At 41.8% G+C, this 21,145-nt stretch overlaps 1 protein-coding gene across 2 annotated transcripts; it reads left to right on the forward strand.

Moving 5' to 3' along the window:
• The first annotated feature begins 6 nt into the window (after positions 1-6).
• On the forward strand, positions 7-10,297 carry GAL (galanin and GMAP prepropeptide). 2 transcript variants are annotated; one of them, XM_083727887.1, is made up of 7 exons: positions 7-234; positions 489-569; positions 1,634-1,688; positions 5,392-5,457; positions 7,262-7,342; positions 7,832-7,909; positions 10,027-10,297. In XM_083727887.1, exons 2-7 carry the CDS (start codon positions 489-491, stop codon positions 10,086-10,088), a joined length of 423 nt encoding a protein of 140 aa, XP_083584013.1. In that variant the 5' UTR covers positions 7-234; the 3' UTR covers positions 10,089-10,297. The 2 variants fall into 2 exon arrangements, with proteins under 2 accessions (XP_083584013.1, XP_083584014.1); XM_083727888.1 differs by lacking the exon at positions 5,392-5,457.
• The last annotated feature ends 10,848 nt before the right edge of the window (positions 10,298-21,145 follow it).

Below are 21,145 nucleotides of genomic sequence, written 5' to 3' on the forward strand. Positions count from 1 at the left end.
GCTCATAAATAGCGCGGATCGGACTGGCTTAGGTACCACTCGGACCACCACCCCGCCTCCCCAGCGCTTCTTCCGCAAGCTCCTCCTCCTCCTGCTCCCCGCTTGCGGGATCTACGCAGGGATTGAGTGAGGAAGATTCCCACAGGAGATCAGCCAGCAGCCCTTGGGGACCACCGTCCTACCGCTCGCCAGGATCCACCTCGACACACATCGGACACCACTTTGCACGGCAAGGTACTGTCGCGCTGCGTTCGTGACCTCATGCGCCTTCCCCATCTTTGGCTACAACTTTTGACGCGCGTCTTTGAGTTCTCCTACCCGCCGTGTGCGCGCGTGTTTATATAAAATCTGTAGATAGAACATCGCTCGTTCCCCTTTACTTTCTTCCTCCTGGGATTATGGGTAAGAAGGGAAGCGGGTGTCTGAAACCCCCCAGCTGACAGGGGCGGGCAGGCAGAGGGGTTCAGTGCGTTTTGGTCTCCTTTCAGATGCAGAGGTGTACCTGTCTCCTGTTTGCCTCCTTGATCTTCTGCGCTGCCGTCTCAGAGACTTTCGGGCTGGTGTTATCCGTGAGTATTGTCGCTTTCTGCTTTCTACACTACTCTCCGTCTACAATAATCATGTGTAAGTGGTGAAGGGTGGGTGGGGGACAAATTTCACGGTAAATTTCAGAAGCCTGCTCTTGGATCAATGCAAGAGAAAGTGTGTTCACACGGTCGTTTTTTCCTCCAGTATTGATACAGTATAGCCACTCATTTATTCCGGAGTACCCAAACAGCCTTCTTACAAAGGAGGGCATCCCTGTTTTCTCCCCAGTGTCATCCTGAAGTTTTTGAGTGATGGTGGTGTGTAGTGATTTTTTGGAGTTTCCATCACAATTATATAGTGCAGTCCTTTCAGGTATGATGGATTGATGGAATTCTGTTGTCTGGCATGAAAGTGTGCTTTGGGAATGTAGCAAAGCCCCTCTGCATTTCTTGGTCACCTCTCCACAGTTGCCAGTTCTAAAATGTCATCCCTCTGCAGTGGTTTTCCTACAGTGGTGGAACAAATTTCCCTCCCCATTTCTGGGGCAGGAAGGAAAGTGGGGGAATAACAATTGTATTTTCCAAGAGTTGATCTTTTCCAGCTGGAGAGAAGCAAGTGATTTGTTGAAGAGCACAGGAATCCCAGAGAAAGTGGTGTAAATCTTTTGAAACAGTTTAACAGCAAGGAGAATGTGAGTTGCTTCTTACTGAGACATTAATGTCAAGCTGGTTGCAGTCCCAAGTTTACTTTTCTGGAAGGAAATTCTTTTGAAATTGATGAAGCCAACTCCAGAGTAACCTGAGAGTACAAAGTATGAGGGATGAAACCCTGTAACAAATCATTTACTTTACTTATTTTTTATTTTATTTTAGCTATATAGTAATTTATCCTTTAAATTCAATTATACTATTCAAACAACACTATAAATATTATATAGTTATATATGGTAGATTACACTTACATTCAAGAAAACAGGTTTAAATATATATTATGAAACATGATCAATGTGTGATTTCCTTGGCTGGTATTTCTGTATTTTAAAAGAAAAATTGTGTGGCAGTAATAAGTGAAAAAATAATAATCTCACAATTTTTCTTTCTGCAAGGCTAAAGAGAAAAGGGGATGGACTGTGAATAGTGCTGGTTATCTGCTTGGTCCAAGTAAGTCCAAATGTTTTATATTACTTGAAGACAATCTGGAATAACAGAAAAGTAACATCCCGAGGTTTCTAAAGCTCATCACATACTATACATGAGCATACATGCAATATCCCATACTAACTCTCATTCACAGCTTGTGGCGGGTGACAGCACTAAATCACTCAGTTAGTGCTCTCTCTGGTGTTTATTGTAACCTATTTACAGTGGAGTGCTTTGCAGGAATTATGACTCTTATCACTGCGCTTGAATCATGAGAGTAAACCAATTTTATCTGAAAGCTCATCTTTCAGTTCCGAAGCCATGCCATTTACAGATAATATTAAATATACATACTAGTATCTCTGAATGTGGTTATCAACTTTCCTGGAATAAATATGCCAAACTAATACTATGCTGGAAAACTGTATCTTTTCTGCTTTGGAGTCCACATCTTTTTACTTTCCTTTGCTTACTGTTGTTGAGAAGATGATGTATTTTGGACTGTCTACAAACAACTGAGGCCCAGTCCAGCAAAGTTAATGAAAGGGCATCTGCTTTGCATGCTGAAGGTTCTGCATGCTGATGTCGCCAGCTAGGACTGGGAGAGAGCCCTGCCTGATCTCCTGATAAGTTGCAGCTAGCTATTGTAGACTATACTGAGCAAGAGGGGCTAATAATCAGACAGACTCAATATTAAGCGGCTCCCTATGTTCCTAAATCCCACTGAGTGTACTCGAATAGGACTTTACCTAGATTGTGCCCATGATAAGTGCTTTATGTAGATACTATACTTCAGCTTAGGGAAATAATTTTGTTATCCATGAACAGGTAATTTTGGTAGAGAAGAGGGTAAAGCGATTGAAGTGGTTAGGTGTCGGGGGGACAAAATTCACAGTAAGGTTCAAAAGTCTTTTACTTGGATAAATGCAAGAGAAAGGGTGTTCCCATGGTTGCTTTTTCCTCCAGTATTGATTCAGTTTGCTCACTCATTCCTGAGAATCCAGGCAGCCTTCTTCCAAATGACATCTCTCTTTCCTCGCATCATGAAGTTTTAAAGTGCTGGTTTGTAGTGATTTTTTTTTTAAAAAAACCTTTTTATTAAGTTTCCCATTTTAACAATCCAATCGAATCACATTGAATGTTCCAGATTACACAAATACATATCAAATAGTCCAAATATTCTGCCTAAATTATATATTTTTTGCCTAAATTATTTTTTTTTTGTTGAGACTTCCCATGCTTCAAGTTTGGGGAGGCTCTTGTTTGTAGTGATTTTTGTTTATCACCCTTTCCTTTAGTGTACAAGCAATTATCAGCTAAGCTTCTTTTAAAGCCAAATTTCTTTGTGCAGATTTACGTTAAGATAAACTGTTTCAATATCAAAATGATTTACCTTAAATCCATGTTGTGCTGCAATAGCTAGCAATAAACATACACTTTCACTCCTTGCAGTAGGAGAAAAGGTTTCATCAAACTTTCACCTTTTCTTTGCGTAAAGCCTCGTGCTACCAGCCTAGCTTTGTACTTAACACTACCATCTGCCAAGTGTTTTATTTTATACACCCATCTACAGTACACTGTCTTTTTTCCTTCTGGCAATGGCTCAATAGTAAACACATTATGTTCTGCCAAAGATTTCATTTCTGCCCTCATTGCATTTCCCCACATTACTATTTCCTGGTGTGGTAACTTTAAAACCTCCTTATAATCACGAGGTTCTTTCTTCACATCAACAGTTTTAACTTCTTGTATAGTAAACCTTTCTGGAGGTACCCCCTTATTGCTTCTTTGTGATCTTCAAACTTGAACACTTTCCCCCTCTGAACTATCTTCCCCTTCTAATTCATCTTGCTCAGGAGAAATTGGTTCAGCTTTAGGAGATTGTGTACTGGGACCCTCATCCCCTGATTCCTCATCACTATCACTTTCAGAACTTTTTTTAATTTGTGGCTTTTCTTCCTCAGATTTCACAAATTTATCTGTATCATCTGAAAATAAAACAACTTCTGAATTTCCATGTAAACGAGCCCAACCATCTTACTCATAAAACTCTGCATGTCTTGATATTACAACTCTGCCAAGCCCTAGTGCAAAACGATACACTTTTGACCAGCTTTGATAACCAACAAATCTAAGTCTCTTTGCCTTGGGAACTCCTTTCCTTCTCTGTCCTTTTGGGATGTGAACCCAAGCCCAACAACCAAAAGTTTTAACATGGTCCAAAAAAGGTTTTTTTCCATAAAGCAAAAAAATGAGGGGTATTGTTTATGGTAAAATGAAACAATCTGTTCTGTATGTAATTAGCACAGAGAATTGCTTCCCCCCAAAACTTCCTGGATAAGCCAGAATTACATAACATAGAATCTAGCATTGTTTGTAAAGACCTTATCTTGCGTCCTGCAGCTGAATTTTCTTCGGGTGAAAAAGGACACTATTTATGGTGACTAATACCACATTTTTTTCAACCATATATGGAGGGCTTCAGACATGAACTCGCCTCCACGGTCACTCTGCAATTGGGTAACTTTGTAGGGAAACTGCCTTTCTATATAGTTGACCCAATTTTTAATCAGTTGACCAGTTTCACTTTTGTGTTTTAACAAGTATACCGGCTATAATCACCCACAAGAACCAGAAAAAACATTGCTCCTCCTTCAGATTCTGCAAATGGCTCACAAAGGTCTGGATGTAATAAAGCAAATGGCTTCTTGCTAATTCAGGATAAGATCCCCACTTACTTTTAGACTACTTGCAGGTATTGCAGTCCAGAAAAACTGAACATTTTTTTCATTTTAATTCCCTTACTTAATTCTGGCATTTTTGCAATGCTGCGGAAATTGGCATGCCCCAAATGACCATGCCACAAATGCTGGCACTCATCATGCAAGGCTCTATTACTGTTGGGGGGGGGGGTTCTTCTGGTGGCAGACGACAGAACCATGAAAGAACACTCAAACAAAGGTTTTATTACAGCTATACAAAACAACAAACAAAAAGCATGCAAGTGTTCTCTCTCTGCAGGCAAATTCAAACTGCAACTTCTCCTCCTTTTGTAGTCATCACCAGCTGTACCTAATCAGCCTAGAAAACCACTCCCAGAACTCACAGAAAAGGTTCTTAAAGTTACAGTCATCCTTTCTGTTTATTTGCAGAATGACTCCTAACACTACCAGTAGATCACGATCGACCTGTTGGACATCCCTGGAACAGATCAACTGAAATTAATAGACCTAACCTAGCTGTGCTCATTAAATTCAGTGGGTCGACTCTAAGTAAAGCTTAACTGAATACAGCCGAAGTTTCTCTTTGTACACACCTGTTAGTAACCTCCAGCTGCTTCACTCATAACGGAGCTGTATTTAACTAAGTGACATTTTCAGAATGCAAGCTTCACGCCTTTGCTGCTTATTGGGTGTGTTCAATACACCTTTTCACAATTGCCCAATATGTTAGATTATAGCTATCCGTCCGTATGTTGTAGAAATTACTTTCAATGACACAAGAGGGGTGTCTTTACTTACAAGGGGTAAAGCATAATACAAGAGTTTTAAAAACCGTGCCTAAATACCTCTACTAAGAATGTTTTATTTGTTTGTGTTGGCTTCAGATAAACAGTGACTGAAGAGGCTGTGCAGACAGCCAAATCTCCATTCCATAGAAAAGAGATCTACTGATCAAAGTTCCGTTTTTTCTAAGGTTGGGTAATAGCCATAATCTGTTTCAGGTCGTGTTGCTCAGATCCTCAAGAAAATGTCCCGTGCAAAGGGGACAGAAGAGCCACCTGGGGAACGTAAGATGGCTTTTGGAGGTTATTCGTGTAAACTAACTGCAGTTTACTGTCAAAGCAAACTAACTGACAACTCGCTACTTAAAATCAAAGGAAGCAACAGTACAACTACATTTTCTTTTGTTTTCTTTTTATAAAATTTATTGAACAATTTCCACAAACAAATTTCAAAACAAATAATCAATTACATTGTTCCCCCATATTTTCCTTATTCCCCTCCCTATCCCTCCCTCCCTCCCTCCCTCCCTCCCTCCCTTCCCCTCCAGAGACTTCCCTCAGCTCCTCTCTCTGATTTGTATACCTATGTTATTCTCTGCATGTTAAAGAATGTACGTATCGTTACTTAATCTATCATATGTTCATCTACTAAATTTGTGGATGTTTATTCAAAACCTGCCAAGGAGTCCAATTCCTTTTGTTGTTGTTTTAAGTAATTTGTAAAAAGTTCCCACTCTTCTTTGAAGTCAAAGTTGTCCTTATCACATAATTTATATTTCAATTTAGCCAATTCCGCATAGTTCATCCGTTTTTCTTGCCACTGTTCCTTCATTGGGGTTTCTTCATTCTTCCATCCTTGTGCTAACAAGGCTCTTGCCGCTGTTGTAGCGTACATAAATAAGTTCTTTGTTTTTCTTGGCAGGTCTTGTCCTACAATCCCCAACAAAAATGTGTCTGGCTTTTTTACAAATGTAATTTTAAACATTTTTTCCAATTAATTATTTATCATTCCCCCCCCCCCCAATTAACCTCTCTACATTCCCACCACATATGGTAAAAAGTACCTTTTTCTTTACATTTCCAACATATGTTTGATCCGGTTTTGTACATTTTTGCTATTTGTACTGGTGTAATATACCATCTGTACATCATTTTCATATAATTTTCTTTCAAAAGAGAACAATCTGTAAATTTCAAATTTACTTTCCACAAATTTTCCCAGCCCTCAAATTGTATGTTATGTCCTATATCCTGTGCCCATTTAATCATAACTGATTTAACCTCCTAATCTTTTGTCTCCCATTCTAGCAAAATACTATATGCTTTCTTCAACAGCTTCACTTCTTCTTCTATAACTTCCTTTTGAAATCTAGAAGTTGTATAACTAAACCCTTTCTTGCTATCTTCCTTATACATCTCACGTGATTGTCTGTAATGTAACCAACTTTGAAATGTTCTTTAATTTCCTCATAGTCTTTTAATTTCCACTTTCCTTCTTGGTCCCTCAGTAAATCTCTGTATGTAGGCCACCTCCCCTTTTTGCCAAGCAGTTTGAGTAACAAAGCTTCAATTGGTGATAACCACCAGGGTGTTTTTTTGTTCAATTAAGTCTTTACAGTACAACTACATTTTCTAAATTGGACACAATGAGCCCAAGACTGCACCCAGATATGCTCAACTCTTTTAGTCACGGCTTTTCAGGAAAGGACAAACGAGGGCTTTGAATCAGAGATGGTTCAGGAGATGCCTTTCGAATTCCTTGCTAATGGCTCAGTTCCACATTTGGCTGAAGGGACACATAAAGTCATTGGGACGTGTTATACCAGTAGCTGCACCACCACCACATCATCATCTATGACACTGTGGTGGTGCAGTTGTTTGCCAGTGATGCATTGGTTTACAGCTGGTGTGTCTGTTTAAGTGAAATGCTTCTTTCCATTCATTTGCTGTTCACCATCCCATCATGAAATGTCTTTCACGTTCTTGTTCAAAGCTGAAATCTTTTTACCTGGTGTGGTGACGTCTATGAATCTCAGGCTACTCTAGTAAGCATTACAGAATGAATGAAACCTCTCTCGTTTGTTAACAGGTGCAATTGACAAAGTTTTTAATGCCCAGCCTGGTCTAGCTGGTAAACGTGACATACAGCTTGAAGGAAATACAAAAGCAGGTAATGAAATGACCCCCTTCTCATACTTACTGAGGAGTTTATATCCCAGTGATATCTGAACAGCTGCCCACCAAACATTCTTGGCACATTTCTAGATTCTAAAGAGAGCCTTTATTCCAAACTTTTACAGGGGGGGTCTGGGCAGGATTTCAGGAGTCTAGAGGTTTCGGCAGGGCCAGTCAATCAACTGGTGTATGGATTGCATCACCCCTTTTTATTCTTAGTGCATTTGAAAATGAAATATTGCTTTTAAAAGATACTTTAAACTAGAGGAAAAGCTTCTTTCCACTGGAAACTGAGTGCCGCTGATTACAGAAGCTGGTTAACATAAGTAGACCTATAACCAACATTGTCTCATCAGCCTGAGAGAAAAAACAAACCCTTTATATCCTAATGTATATTATATTACTGCCAATATGTATCCCCTTCCCCACCTTAATTATTTTAAATGAACAGCAAATTTAGTAATACCTAACTAATATTTTCTAGGTATTTTGGGAAGACCACTGACTGATGACAATGTTTTGCGTATGGTAATTGATTTTTTGACATACTTACACCTTAAAGGTTAGTAAACCTGTTTTCACTTCAAACCGTTTTGTAATATGAAAATTAACATAATCCTTACAGAGGATTGTAACCCATATTCCATGAGCAGCATTCCACTCAAGCAACAGGATTCCCCCCTTTCCTTGTGTGCACCCCAGATCTGCTCCAAAGGCCCCACCCCACCCCAAGAATTTGCAGAAAATATTTGCAGAAAAACGTAAAGAAAATATTTAGGGGCAAAACCAAAGGGGAAAAAAGCTCCCAAAACTGACCAATGAGGAACTGGGTGTAAACAGAACACTAGGAGAGGGGGACGGAGTAACCTGGAAGAGACACACCTGGCTGGCTTTTGGACGTTCAGGCAGTCATTACGGCCGGGAATGCCTTTGCTTAAGTTTGGTTGGTGTACCAAATGCATCCTTTCCTGGAAAAGGCAGATCTGGCTACTGCTGGTTATTACCCACATGGCTTTGCATGGACATTTGAAACTGTCCACTCACTTCTTCTTCCATGTGCTGCCACTGGCAGAGGTGAGAACATGAGTAGAGCCCTGCATGATCAGGCCAAAGGCTCATCCTCTTCCCAGATGCCTATGGGAAGCCTGCTAGCAGGACCTGAGTCTCCCTCTTCTGATTCAGAGCAATTCGTATTCAGAGGTGTGCTGCTTCTGACAGTGGAGGTAGGACATAGCCAATAGCCCACTGACAGCTTTATCCTCCATGAATTGTCTATTCCTCTTTAAAGCCATCCAAGTTTCTCTCACTTCACCTGGTGAGAGAAAATTTTGCAGCTCAACTATGCACTGTGTGAAGAGGTACAGTGGTACCTCAGTTCTCAAATGTAATCCATTCCGGAAGACCGTTCGAGTTCCGAAACATTTGGAAACCAAGGCACAAAGGGCTGTCTGCAGATTCAGTTGAGAAAACTGAAAAACACGCAGTGGAAGCCGTTTGACCTCCGAGGCGCATTAGGAAACGGAAGCATCCACTCCGTGTTTTTGACGTGCAGGTTCTGAAACTTTCATCAACGGAGACGTTCAAGAACTGAGGTACCACTGTAGTTTCTTCTGTCTATCCTACCTCTTCCAACTTTCAGCTTCATTACATGGCCCTGAGTTCTAGTATTATGAGGGAGAAAAACTTCTCCCTGCCTTATTTCTCCACATCATGCCTAATCTTATACATCTCGGTCATGTGCCCCCTTTCTAGCTGTTTCTCTAAACCAGAAAAGGCCCAAATGTTGTAACCTTTCCTCATGGGGGCGTTGCTCCATCCCATGGATCTTCCTGGTTTGGTTGGACGTGGAACAAGGCCTTCTTTTTGGAGCGTTCTAACTCTGGAACAAATAAAGCTGTTGTTTCTTACACACACTTTCTCAATGCTGAATGGCTTCTTAATTATTACAGGAAAATTGCAGGTGAAATAAATGGGGTTTTGCATCTTTCCAGAATTTCTTTCAGCTTTTAGGCAGTGTGATTTTTTCCCCCTACAAAGGGAGCCATATAGGTAGAAAATTATTCGTACAAGGAGAGAATAATAACAGCAAGATGAAAGGCAGGCACTGTAATTGCAAATCGGATGGTAGTGCTTCTGTCAATGAAGGGACCTTTGAGTCAAAGCCACACAATGCTTTCTCGATAAGGGAAGAAAAGCACATTCATTGACAGGTGAAAATGTTCAAGGATGACCAGCCTCATGCAACAGTGCAAGAAGAGAAGCATATTTAGAATTTGCCACGTATTTAAGCAAGGGAAGCTGTGGTCCTCCAGGTGTTGTTAGACTACAACTCCGCTCAGTTCCAGCCACCTAGGTCAATATGATGGAAGCAACACTTTGAAAACCAAAGGTTAGCTGCCTCTATGTTAGAACATAGGTTTCCCATCACTGATTTGAACCCCAACACATGCCTATATCAAAATTACATCCATACATAATTACAAACAGTAGAATGAAACCATAAGAAAGGAATGGCGTATTGTTTTTATTTCTTTTCGGAGACGTTAAGTGAGTTCAAGTGCCTTGCCTTGTATCATAATTGCTTTGGAAGTGAACTGTAGTTTTATAGATTTGTCTCCAAGCACTTACTGTTTCCTGTCTTTCACAAGCATACACTTTTAATTTTTATTTATTTTTCAGAAGCTGGGGTTCTTGATGACATACCTGCAACACTTTCTTCAGAAGAAACAAATCAGTCTTGAAAGAGAACGTATTTATACTCTGTGTTATAAATTCCCAACATCTAATCAGAACTTTGAACAAAATATGGCATTGTAGTCACCTTGTATGTTCTTCCTCATTGTCAACTTCTTTTTGTCTTTTCTTTCTTTGGTGATGTTACATTGTAAAAACAAAAATCATTGATAAAAAATTACTTTCGATAAATGACATAATAAAAAAATAGCAGCTGTTGCTTGTTTCACTTGTTCTAGAATACTTTGACGCTTCTGCATAAGGTTATAATCAAGGGGGCTTCAGTCCTGGTTAGAGATCTCTTTCCTTTCAAAGGCTGATGGTGGCGTTAGGCGAACTCACTCAGTGTGACCCAAAAGAAATCTCTTTTATTGTAAAGTGGGGGGATGTACACAGCAAAAGCAGCAAAAACCATTATTTCAAACAATGCAAGTCCTCTCTAGATCTCTTCCCAAGACCCTCATAAAGTAGTCCAGTGGATGGAAATTGTTCCCACTCATAAAGCCATCATTCATAACAACAGATAGATGCCTACAAGCTGCTCTGTTGTAACTCCTGTGCATCCTTTGCAAAGGTACAAGAAGATACTGCACCAAGGGTTAAGTTACATGTTGTGCTCAAGGTTTTTTTCCAGCTGGAACTCACTGGAACTCAGTTTCAGCACCATTCAAGTGGGCGCCATTGCCATTCTAAGAGAACAAGGGTTCATGGTGAGTTCCATCACCTTTTTTCTATAAAAATAGAACTGATTGTGCTTAATGTGTTGTGTGCAGCAACATCTATTTTTATGGTTAATTTAATTACAGCAGGTTTCTTCCTCCTTCCGTTAGCTAAGGCTGATAATTGGCAACGTGGCTTAATATAACACTGCACGGGGGCAGCAGGTGTGTTAGTCTGTTGTAGCAGCAACAACAGCAGCAGCAAGGGAAAAAACACCTTCATGAGTTTTCATTTAGTAGCTCACCGCTCATTGGGTGCGTGAACTGTTATTTTCCATTGCTGTATGTATCTACCACGCACCTATACCAGCACACCGCCCCCACACTCACACGTCATTTGTAAATAGTGAGTCCCCCAAACCATGAAATACAAGGGGTAGAAAGTCTGTCACATATCAGTGCATAGCCCAAAGTCATATGAACAGAGGGACCTCTCCATAATAGAAAGCAGTGGGGAGGGGACACATTTAAAACCTTGCAGGAGTGGGAGAATTCCAGTGGTGGGGGTGGGGAGTTGTGGAAAACTGAAACAGCTGGGGGGGAAAGGATCAAGTACTTCCACTTCACTCATCTCAATTAGACACACTGAAGTGGCTTTTGAAAAGGGCTGTTGGGATAATGCAGTGGTGGGGAAGGCCACAAGTTCCCCCTCCCTGAGCTACAGTTATGAGCATTAACACAGAGTTGAAGCCTAAAGATAGCAATTTGAGTCATTTTCACTGTATATTGTGTGAGCTTTCCCTGATTCTGAGGCAAAGATGCACTTTAGAATCCTAGGCTGTTATCCTATGGACAGAATCCCAATAAATAAACAGGACTTCTTCCGGTCATAAGTAAACACGTGCTAGTTTGTGCTGTTAGGCAAGCATACAGAAGTTTTGGTGTACAGCCATTCACTCTATTCTTGGACCCTGCTGTTGGCTTTGCAAACGTCGAATGAACACGGGTTTTCCTCACTTGTCATAAAATTCACACACGAGTTAAGCTCCTTCACATATGCAAGCTGCTCGAATTTTCCCCGAAGATAGAACAAATTCAACAAGTTCTTTGGCAATTATTGAGTGGTCATTGGATTCACGTGGAGCTCAGCCACAGTGGGAAGCTCAAATCCAAATCCAAATGCATTTGTAAATATGACTATGATTGTAGTCTGAGGGGTCCCCACATGGTGTGATTCAGAAGTTTTTAGACTACACTTCCCACCATCCTTGACCATTGCCCATGCTGGTTGGGGCTGATGGGAACCAGAGTCTAACAACACCTGGAGGGGACTGCATTGTCTACCCCGGTGGCAGATGATGTGCTTCACTGAACTGGAGGACAATATAGCTCTGCGGTTAGAAGAGTTAGGGGCTGGCATGAGATACAACCAACTTCATCTGTAGGAGTATGCATCAAAGAGACAGGTGGGAAATAAATAGATTTTATTCCAGCCCCTTCAGGCTAGGAATTGAACTGGGAGTGCAATATGCTTCCACACCACCACCTCCTTAGCAATGCTGTTGTTGTTTAGTCCTTTAGTCGTGTCTGACTCTTTGTGACCCCATGGACCAGAGCACCCCAGGCACTCCTGTCTTCCACTGCCTCCTGCAGTTTGGTCAAACTCACGTTGGTAGCTTCGAGAACATTATCCAACCATCTCGTCCTCTGTCATCCCCTTCTCCTTCTGCCCTCCATCTTTCCCAACATCAGGGTCTTTTCCAGGGAGTCTTCTCTTTTCATGAGGTGGCCAAAGTATTGGAGTCTCAGCTTCACGATCTGTCCTTCCAGTGAGCATTTAAGAATGGATAGGTTTGATCTTCTTGCAGTCCATGGGACTCTCAAGAGTCTCCTCCAGCACCATAATTCAAAAGCATCAATTCTTCGGCGATCAGCCTTCTTTATGGTCCGGCTCTCACTTCCATACATCACTACTGGGAAAACCATAGCTTTAACTATACAGACCTTTGTTGGCAAGCTGATTCTCTGCTTTTTAAGATGCTGTCTAGGTTTGCCATTGCTTTTCTCCCAAGAAGCAGGCGTCTTTTAATTTTGTGATTGCTGTCACCATCAGCAGTGATCCTTAGCAATAGTAAGGGCCTAAAATGTGACAAGACACCTTAAGAACCTTTCTGAAAAACATCCTAGTGATATTATGGCTTATCATTTCAGGAGGGAACGGGGGACTTCCTTTCCCTAGTTAACAAGTCAATGGATTCCCTAAGGATCCAAGTCAATGGGACGAGCTAGAAAAAGATAAGTGATTAAGGTATTTTAGGATGCTCCACACAGGATCATGCGGAAAAGGCAAGTTTGCAACGGAATGATTGAAATCCCCCACTGAAAGACAACCTGTATCTGTGGGTTCCCTTTCCAAGCCCCTTCTTTGTAAGCAGTGGAGGATGGTCCATTTGGGTGAATAGGGCACTGCCCCACTGACATCAGTTTGCCCTCAGGCAGCTCCCACCTGCCTGCCTTCTTACTTGCAACCAGCCCAGGGAGTGGCCTGGGCTGCCAGCTTCCTCCTCCCTTGCAGGACTCAGAAGTGAGAAGAAAATGGGGGCAAAGCTAGAATTAGTTGGCCCTGTCTGTCTCTGGCTCCACCCATTATTGGCTTTGGCTCCATATACCACTGCCCCCCCCCGCCTTCCTTCTTACCAGTCCCAAAAGGCATCAGCCACCACCGTTGATGAGGTGGATGAAAGTCATTGAACACCTTCCCTTTAGGAAGGATGCCAGAGAGAGAGAGAGAGAGAGAGAGAGAGAGAGAGAGACCTGGATATTTAACAGAGGACAGGAGGCTGTGCCAGTAAAGGCACAAATCAATAAATTCAACCAGGGAACCACAGCATAAAAGGAAAGAGCATATCCCATAAAATGGGTTTAGGAAAACATGTGCAGTGACACGGAAACCACCCCCAGCCAGGTCTGTTTCCACTGGACTTAGAGGAAGCAACTGCGGGGGAAAGAAGCAGACAAAATAAACAACAATAGCATTAACTTGGACTCCTGCAAGTTTAGTTTAGCTTAACTGCATGACACTTTCCCACGGATGCTTTCTCACTTAGTGGCAGCAGAGGGTAGTCTTGTACTAGAAATGTTTTCAAAGTTGCACTCATAGTTACAATGCTGGGGCAGAAGGGATGGAAGTACAGTAAAGGGATAACCAGGCTCCTGGAGGAACAGGCATCACCATGCCAGGATTGTGCGCATCTAGATGACTGCTCTAACCATGCAAATATGGTTGGGAGCAGAATGGTAAACAGCGACTGGATAAAAGCAAGAGGAAAGTGGCCTGCTGGACTCAGAAGGCCTTTAGTCTGATCCATCAGTGTTCTACTGTCCTTACTTTTATTTACTTTTATTTGATTTTATAGGTTTTATACCCCATCCCTCATGACTGGCGATCGGGGTGAGTCAGAGCAATTTAAAATACAATGATCAGTCAGCACAGAAAACAAAATACAATTTAAAAATAACAATCGCTAACCCCTCTGTTAAATATTGCAGTCAGTATGGCCATATGACTACAATCTTGGTCAATGGCGGCACTGGCAGAAGAGCCTCCCCACAGCCAACCTCAAGGTCTGGCTGAGACTGTACAGCATTTAATAGCTTGTCCATTACTATAGAGTTTGTCACATTACTCTGTTGAATGAGTTATTATTTACTACTATCATTTATGGTTTGTGTGCAATACAGTGGTACCTTGGGTCAAGAACTTAATTCGTTCTGGAGGTCCATTCTTAACCTGAAACTGTTCTTAACCTGAAGACCACTTTAGCTAATGGGGCCTCCTGCTGCTGCCGTGCTGCCGCCACACGATTTCTGTTCTCATCCTGAAGCAAAGTTCTTAACCCGAGGTACTATTTCTGGGTTAGCGGAGTCTGTAACCTGAAGCGTCTGTAACCTGAGGTACCACTGTACAGTGCAAATGGAGGGTTCCACTTGCGCCAAGGGACGTGCCCTTCTTCACCTCTCCTGCAAGCACCCAAAATCTGCTCAACAGGGTCCCTCAATCCTCTAGAGATTTTGAGGTTGCATGGTGGGCTGCAGCAGAGAGGAAAAAAGAGGAAAGTTCTGCTGCACAAGAAGAATTCTTCTGCATGTGTGTGATGGCAGCACTGGATCCAACTCTGTGAATTTGTATTCTGTCTTACACAGAATTGACACAGTACAAACTTAAAACCAAAAGTTCAAGCTGAAAACTTAAAAGTTCAAGCTGAAAACCAGACAAAATCCAACCTGAGAACAAAGCAAGCAGCAAAACCAACAGCAGTTATTATGGGTGACATGTTGGTTTTGAATGGAGAATTCAAGGTTTTAAAGACGTAACTACATTTATAATGTTGGGAGCTGCCTAGAGTGGCTGGGGCAACCCAGCCAGGTGGGTGGCATACAAATAATAAAATTATGATGTTGATAATTTTATATTACATTTTAAATGGATAATATATATGCATTTCTACTTTTATTTATTTATTATTTATTACATTTATACCCCACCTTTTTTCTACAAGGAACACAAGGAGGCATACATTGTTCCCTCCCTCCTCATTAATCCCCCTCAACAAGCCTGCAAGGTAGGTAAGGCTGAGAGTGAGTGACTGGTCTAAGGTCACCCAGTGAACTTCGTGGCTGAGTGGGAATTTGAAACTAGCCTCCCACGTCCTGGTCCACTACTCTAGCAGTGCCATCACACTGGCTCTGAGGGAGAGTAGTTGGATTCCTAACACACAGCTGAGTCTTAACAAACATACTCCTGTGTACCTCTGAGAAGGTACCTTCTCTTTGTTTCTTCATTCACTGGCCAGGCCACATGTCACCTTCAAGATGAGGGTAACATCTTCAGAAGGGCACATGATCTGATCACACCAAAGCAGCTTTGAAGATAATGCTCCAAGAAGCAGTGGTAGTTATCCTGATGCCAATTTGAATGTACATCAATCCAATGAGAAACAATACTCTGCAGTTCTGGTGTATCCACCTCTGATGAAAAGTCATTAAACAGATGAATGATAACATTGTCCCACAGGCCTATTAAAGGAAAGGGCACATCGCAACTGTCAGCTTCAGAAGAAGGGAAGGGGATTTGGAGCATCTGGTGAACTTGGCTTTTAATTTTTCAAAGAAAGTAATAATACGGTATGCACGTAATTCAGTTTTCAATTTTAATAGACGGATAGGAAGGGGGGGACTTGCATCTTCCTTTTGTTGTCTGTTTGTTAGAGATAACAAAGCACTTATGCACAAATGTACTCCCAGACATATCAGAAAATGTATTACAAGATACTAGGAGCTAGGATTAATGCATTACAAAATAAATTACAGCATATTGACAGGGAGAGTAATTCTTCTTTATCCCATTTCCTAAGAGCAAGGAGAAATGGAATTAAAATGGAACAAACTGGAAGTAGAAGAATATACTACACGGAGGAGTTGCAATCAGTTCCTTCGAAATCCAGTGCTTAAGAAAAATTGAATGGCAAGCCTCAAGTCTCAGGTTGTATTGCCTGCATTTTTTAATGGGAATGGACAAATAAGTTGGGTGGGTATATACATGCCTAAAAATATGAGTGCTTGTTCTCTGGAAATGCACTCGCTTTATGGAGATCAAACACAGCTACTATTCCTCTCCAAGGCAGAGCTCAAGGAAGCCTGCTTCTGCAGTCAGGAAATAGAACTGGCTGTGCCTGGTGCTGATTGGCTGAGGTAGGAAGCTGCCTTCTACTGTGTCAGACCCCTGGTCCACCTTGCTCAGTACCATTGACTGGCTGTGGTTCTCCAGGGTCTCAGTCAGCAGCCTTTGCTAGCTCTAACTGGAGATGTTGGGGACTTAACCAAGGGCCATTTGCACGCAGAGCCCTGCCACTGTGCACTAGCCCTTTTCCTTCTTTTCTATACCCCGTACAAAACATTTTTGTGACTGGAGACAAACCGATTAAAATAAGAATACAGCAACACAAGTGGTACAGCAATAAAACCGCTAGCACATTTGCAAAGCTAAGCAGGGTCCAGTATGGTTTCAAACTGGATGGGGGAACTGCATGTTGAGATTCAGGAAGGTTGAATTAGAAGACCCTTGGGGTCCCAACTCTATGATTTTATGATTCTAAGGCACTAAATGAACGTGTAATTGCATAAAGGTTTACACAGCCCTTCAAGCCATTTTTTTAAAAGGCAGGTAGCCCACCTGAAGCACACAGGAAAGGCCAGCACTGATGACTATGAAGCGGAGGCAAAGATGTCTGTTGAAGGCAGGGAAAAGCTAAGCTCATCCTGTTGGGGGGAAAAGCAAAGAGGCTGCACTGAATCCTGCCTGTAGGTGCAGCTCATTTAAGAAAGGGGGAGAGATATGATGCAAAGGCAAACTTGCCCAACTCTCAGTATCTGAAACATTATGCAAACTGAAACACAACCCTCTTTTGAAATTTGCACTTCTCCAAATCTTGCAATGCTGTTCTCTAGCTTGACAAGGTGCAGAAATGCACATACTAAGGAAAAGTGTGTATAAAAATGCATATATTAGGTCTGCCTATTAGATAGTGTCTCCATGATCACAGCAGATGGTGACAGCAGCCACGAAATTAAAAGACGCCTGCTTCTTGAGAGAAAAGCAATGACAAACCTAGACAGCATCTTAAAAAGCAGAGACATCACCTTACCAACAAAGGTCCATATAGTTAAAGCTATGGTTTTCCCAGTAGTGATGTATGGAGTGAGAGCTGGACCATAAAGAAGGCTTTTCGCCAAAGAATTGATGCTTTTGAATTATGGTGCGGGAGGAGACTCTTGAGAGTCCCATGGACTGCAAGAAGATCAAACCTCTCCATTCTGAAGGAAATCAGCCCCGAGTGCTCACAGGAAGGACAGATCGTGAAGCTGAGGCTCCAGTACTTTGGCCACCTCATGAGAAGAGAAGACTCCCTGGAAAAGACCCTGATGTTGGGAAAGATGGAGGGCACAAGGAGAAGGGGACAACAGAGGATGAGATGGTTGGATAGTGTTCTCGAAGCTACCAGCATGAGTTTGACCAAACTGCGGGAGGCAGTGGAAGACAGGAGTGCCTGGCGTGCTCTGGTCCATGGGGTCACAAAGAGTCGGACACGACTAAACAACTAAAGTAGTGATGTTATGCCAGATCAAAAAAAGGAAAGTCTGTTGAAGGAAATAACTTGCATTTATCTAGATTTACCACAGTGTTTCCACTTATCATTGCAGGATAATTTGACAGTCACTGAGGACTAAAGTACCACACTTTAGAAATGAGACTGCGCTGAAAATGCTGGAGACATTTGCAAATAGTCTTTTAAAAGAGTCAGGCTGTCTTGCAGGAAGCAAACTACTCTGGGTCAGCTAGATCTGTGCGAGCTAGCCCTACTTCAGATGTAAATACAAAGGGCATATTTTAGATGCTGTAGTTTATAAAGTACTTTACAAATGGGTATACAGGGGGAAATGGCAAGATATATTTTCATCTTAAAAGAGTCACGAACGTGCAATGTCATATTTGGTGCTCCACTGTGGCTTGGTTGCTCCCACCTTGGTCCTTTAAACTATTACTGGGAGTTGGAGACTCCCTTAAATAGTGTTCAATGCAACAAGGGGCTATAGATGGGCCGGGGGGCGGGGGACAACCATGGGTGCTTCCAGACCCTGATTTGCTTGTGGGGAGATTCAGCAACATTGGCTATTAAATGAGCACTCGTTCTGATTTGTTTGTAGGGAAGTTAAATGATGCATCAAGCAAGGGTTTCTCCACACTTTCCAGTGCATTTGCCTTGTTGAAACACACATCCTTGTTGAAATGAGCAGGGCCAAAGCTTGCACAACAAACTGCCTTATCTTCTTCTTGTATACAGTCTTGGAAGTCGAACAGAATCCATACCAGAAGTCCATTTGACTTCCGAAACATTTGAAAACCAAAGTGCGGATTCTGACTAGCTGCAGGAAACTTCCCAAAACCGTTTGAAAACTGGAACACTTACTTTTGGGTTTTGACCGTTTGGAGCCGATTTGTTTGGGAGCCATGGTGTTTGAGATCCAAGGCACAACTGTACTTGCAAACGAAGCAAACAATAGAAAGGTGGCTTTATAAAGGGATTGGGGAAATTCATGGTATAGTGTTCATTGTATTCACTGGATAGTGTTCTCGAAGCTACCAGCATGAATTTGACCAAACTGTGGAAGGAAGTGGAAGACAGAAGTGCCTGGCGTGCTCTGGTCCATGGGGTCACGAAGAGTTGGACACGACTAAGCGACTAAACAACAACAACAACAAATTAATGGTGGATAAGGCTTCCCAGGGCTACCTCCACTGCAGAGACAGAGCACCAGTGGCTAGGGAACAGGAGGAATGGGGCAGAGGGCTGTTGCCACCATGTTGTCGCTTGCGAGCTTCCCATAGACATCTGATTGGCCACTGTAGAAACAGAATGCAGGCCTGGATAGGCCTTTGGTCTGATGCAGCAAGGCTCCTCTCACATTCTTAAAGACACTGTAAGGCTATGCACACATAACTGCCTTAAAATGGAGGAAGGCATACCCTCCAGTCACACCCTATATGTTGGAAGGTCTTCGAAGGTCATTGACTGACTGAATGGCCGGGGGTTCACTGTTCAAATCCCATTCTAATCATTGAAAACTATGCGATCCCAAAAGGGTGGAATGTTTCGTTGAAGCAGCAACGAATTTCCCCAAAAGATTAATATTTGAAAAGGAGCCTTGACAAATTGTTTCATCTTCTTACAGCAGTGACAGCGCAATCTCTCAATAAAATTCTGGTCTCCCCACAAACAGTTGAGTGTGAAAAGGAGCTGAAAATGAAATGACTACAATCTAAGTGCAATAAATGTACAGTTTTTGAAGCTAAATTGGAGCCGTCTTCTGTGATCAGAAACAGAATTACTAACTTCTGAGTGTTTGGGGGAAGAAGGAATTCATCACTTTAACCCAAGAGAAAGTGATAAGTAGGTGAGTGTGCTGTACAGTCCCTGGAGAAGATATATTTGAGGAGAACACATGAACACAGGCTACTGGTTTTACCTCCTATGTGAGTTGGGTGTATTATTTTTCTGCAGACGAGAAGGTAAATATGAAATGAACAAACATGGATTGTTTTTATATTTTGCTGCAAGCCGCCCAGTGTGGTTGAGGAAAACCAGCCAGATGGGCAGGGTATAAATAACAAATTTATTATTATTATTATTATTATTAACAAAGAATGCCTTCTTATCAACTGATCAGCAGTGGTGTAGCAGAGAAGGGACTTCACAACAGGATTGATGATATCATCTTCCATATCATCTGTCCATTTTACATTAGGCTAGTCCAGGAATTCCTCTGCAGTTTGTATTTCTTCCTTCATACCCCAAATCAAAATCCTATTATTGATTAATTTATAGGGCTTAGGGGGGTCCTTCCCAAATCTATAACAATATAGATGGATATATATACAACAACAACAACAACAACAACAACAACAACAATGGATTGGAATCTACCTCATTAGTCTGCTTATTCATTAATTCACATTTTCTCCACTTTTTCAATAAACTCAGCAGAGCTCTCCTCCCAGCCTTGTCCATTAAGGTGGTGAAAATGTAGGTGAAAATTGTATGTAGGTGAAAATTGTAAGCAAGAAAGAGTTAAAGCGCCTTGCTGGATGAGAGAGGTTTTATCCAGCTAATTCACACTCAATTTATGCAAGTCATCTCACAGCTGTTTCTGTCTTGGCGTAATGGATATACCAGTTTACAACACAGAGACATCTGTTTCCCAGCGCACTTGCATCATTTCCCCTCTTTTAATTTAATAGCTGAACATTTAAAAAGCCATTTGAAAATCTTTTTTATTACCAGTAGTACTAGAGAGAGAGATCTGTTAAATGGTAACCAAGGGCAAGGTGCTGAAATATCCTGTTGGTTTCTAATGGGTTTATGCACTGATGAATTAATCGATGATTAATTCTACATGTTACCAAATCTCATATAGATTATTGTTGTTGTTATATTTATTAGTCGCTTTTTTGCCACAGGCAGTTCACAGTGACTTACCAGAAAATAGGAAACACACACATATATATTCAAACCAGGAAATACAGATGCCTATTTAAGATACAGTGGTACCTCTGGTTACGTACTTAATTCATTCTGGAGGTCTGTCCTTAACCTGAAACTGTTTTTAACCTGAGGTACCACTTTAGCTAATGGGGCCTTCCGCTGCCGCTGTGCCACTGGCTTGCCATTTCTGTTCTCATCCTGAAGCAAAGTTCTTAACCCAAGGTACTACTTCTGGGTTAGCAGAGTCTGTAACCTGAAGCGTTTGTAACCTGAAGCGTTTGTAACCCAAGGTACCACTGCACAGAA

The sequence above is a fragment of the Podarcis gaigeae genome (genome assembly GCF_964106915.1).
Source record: "Podarcis gaigeae genome assembly, chromosome: 1".
Classification (NCBI taxonomy): Eukaryota; Metazoa; Chordata; class Lepidosauria; order Squamata; family Lacertidae; genus Podarcis; species Podarcis gaigeae.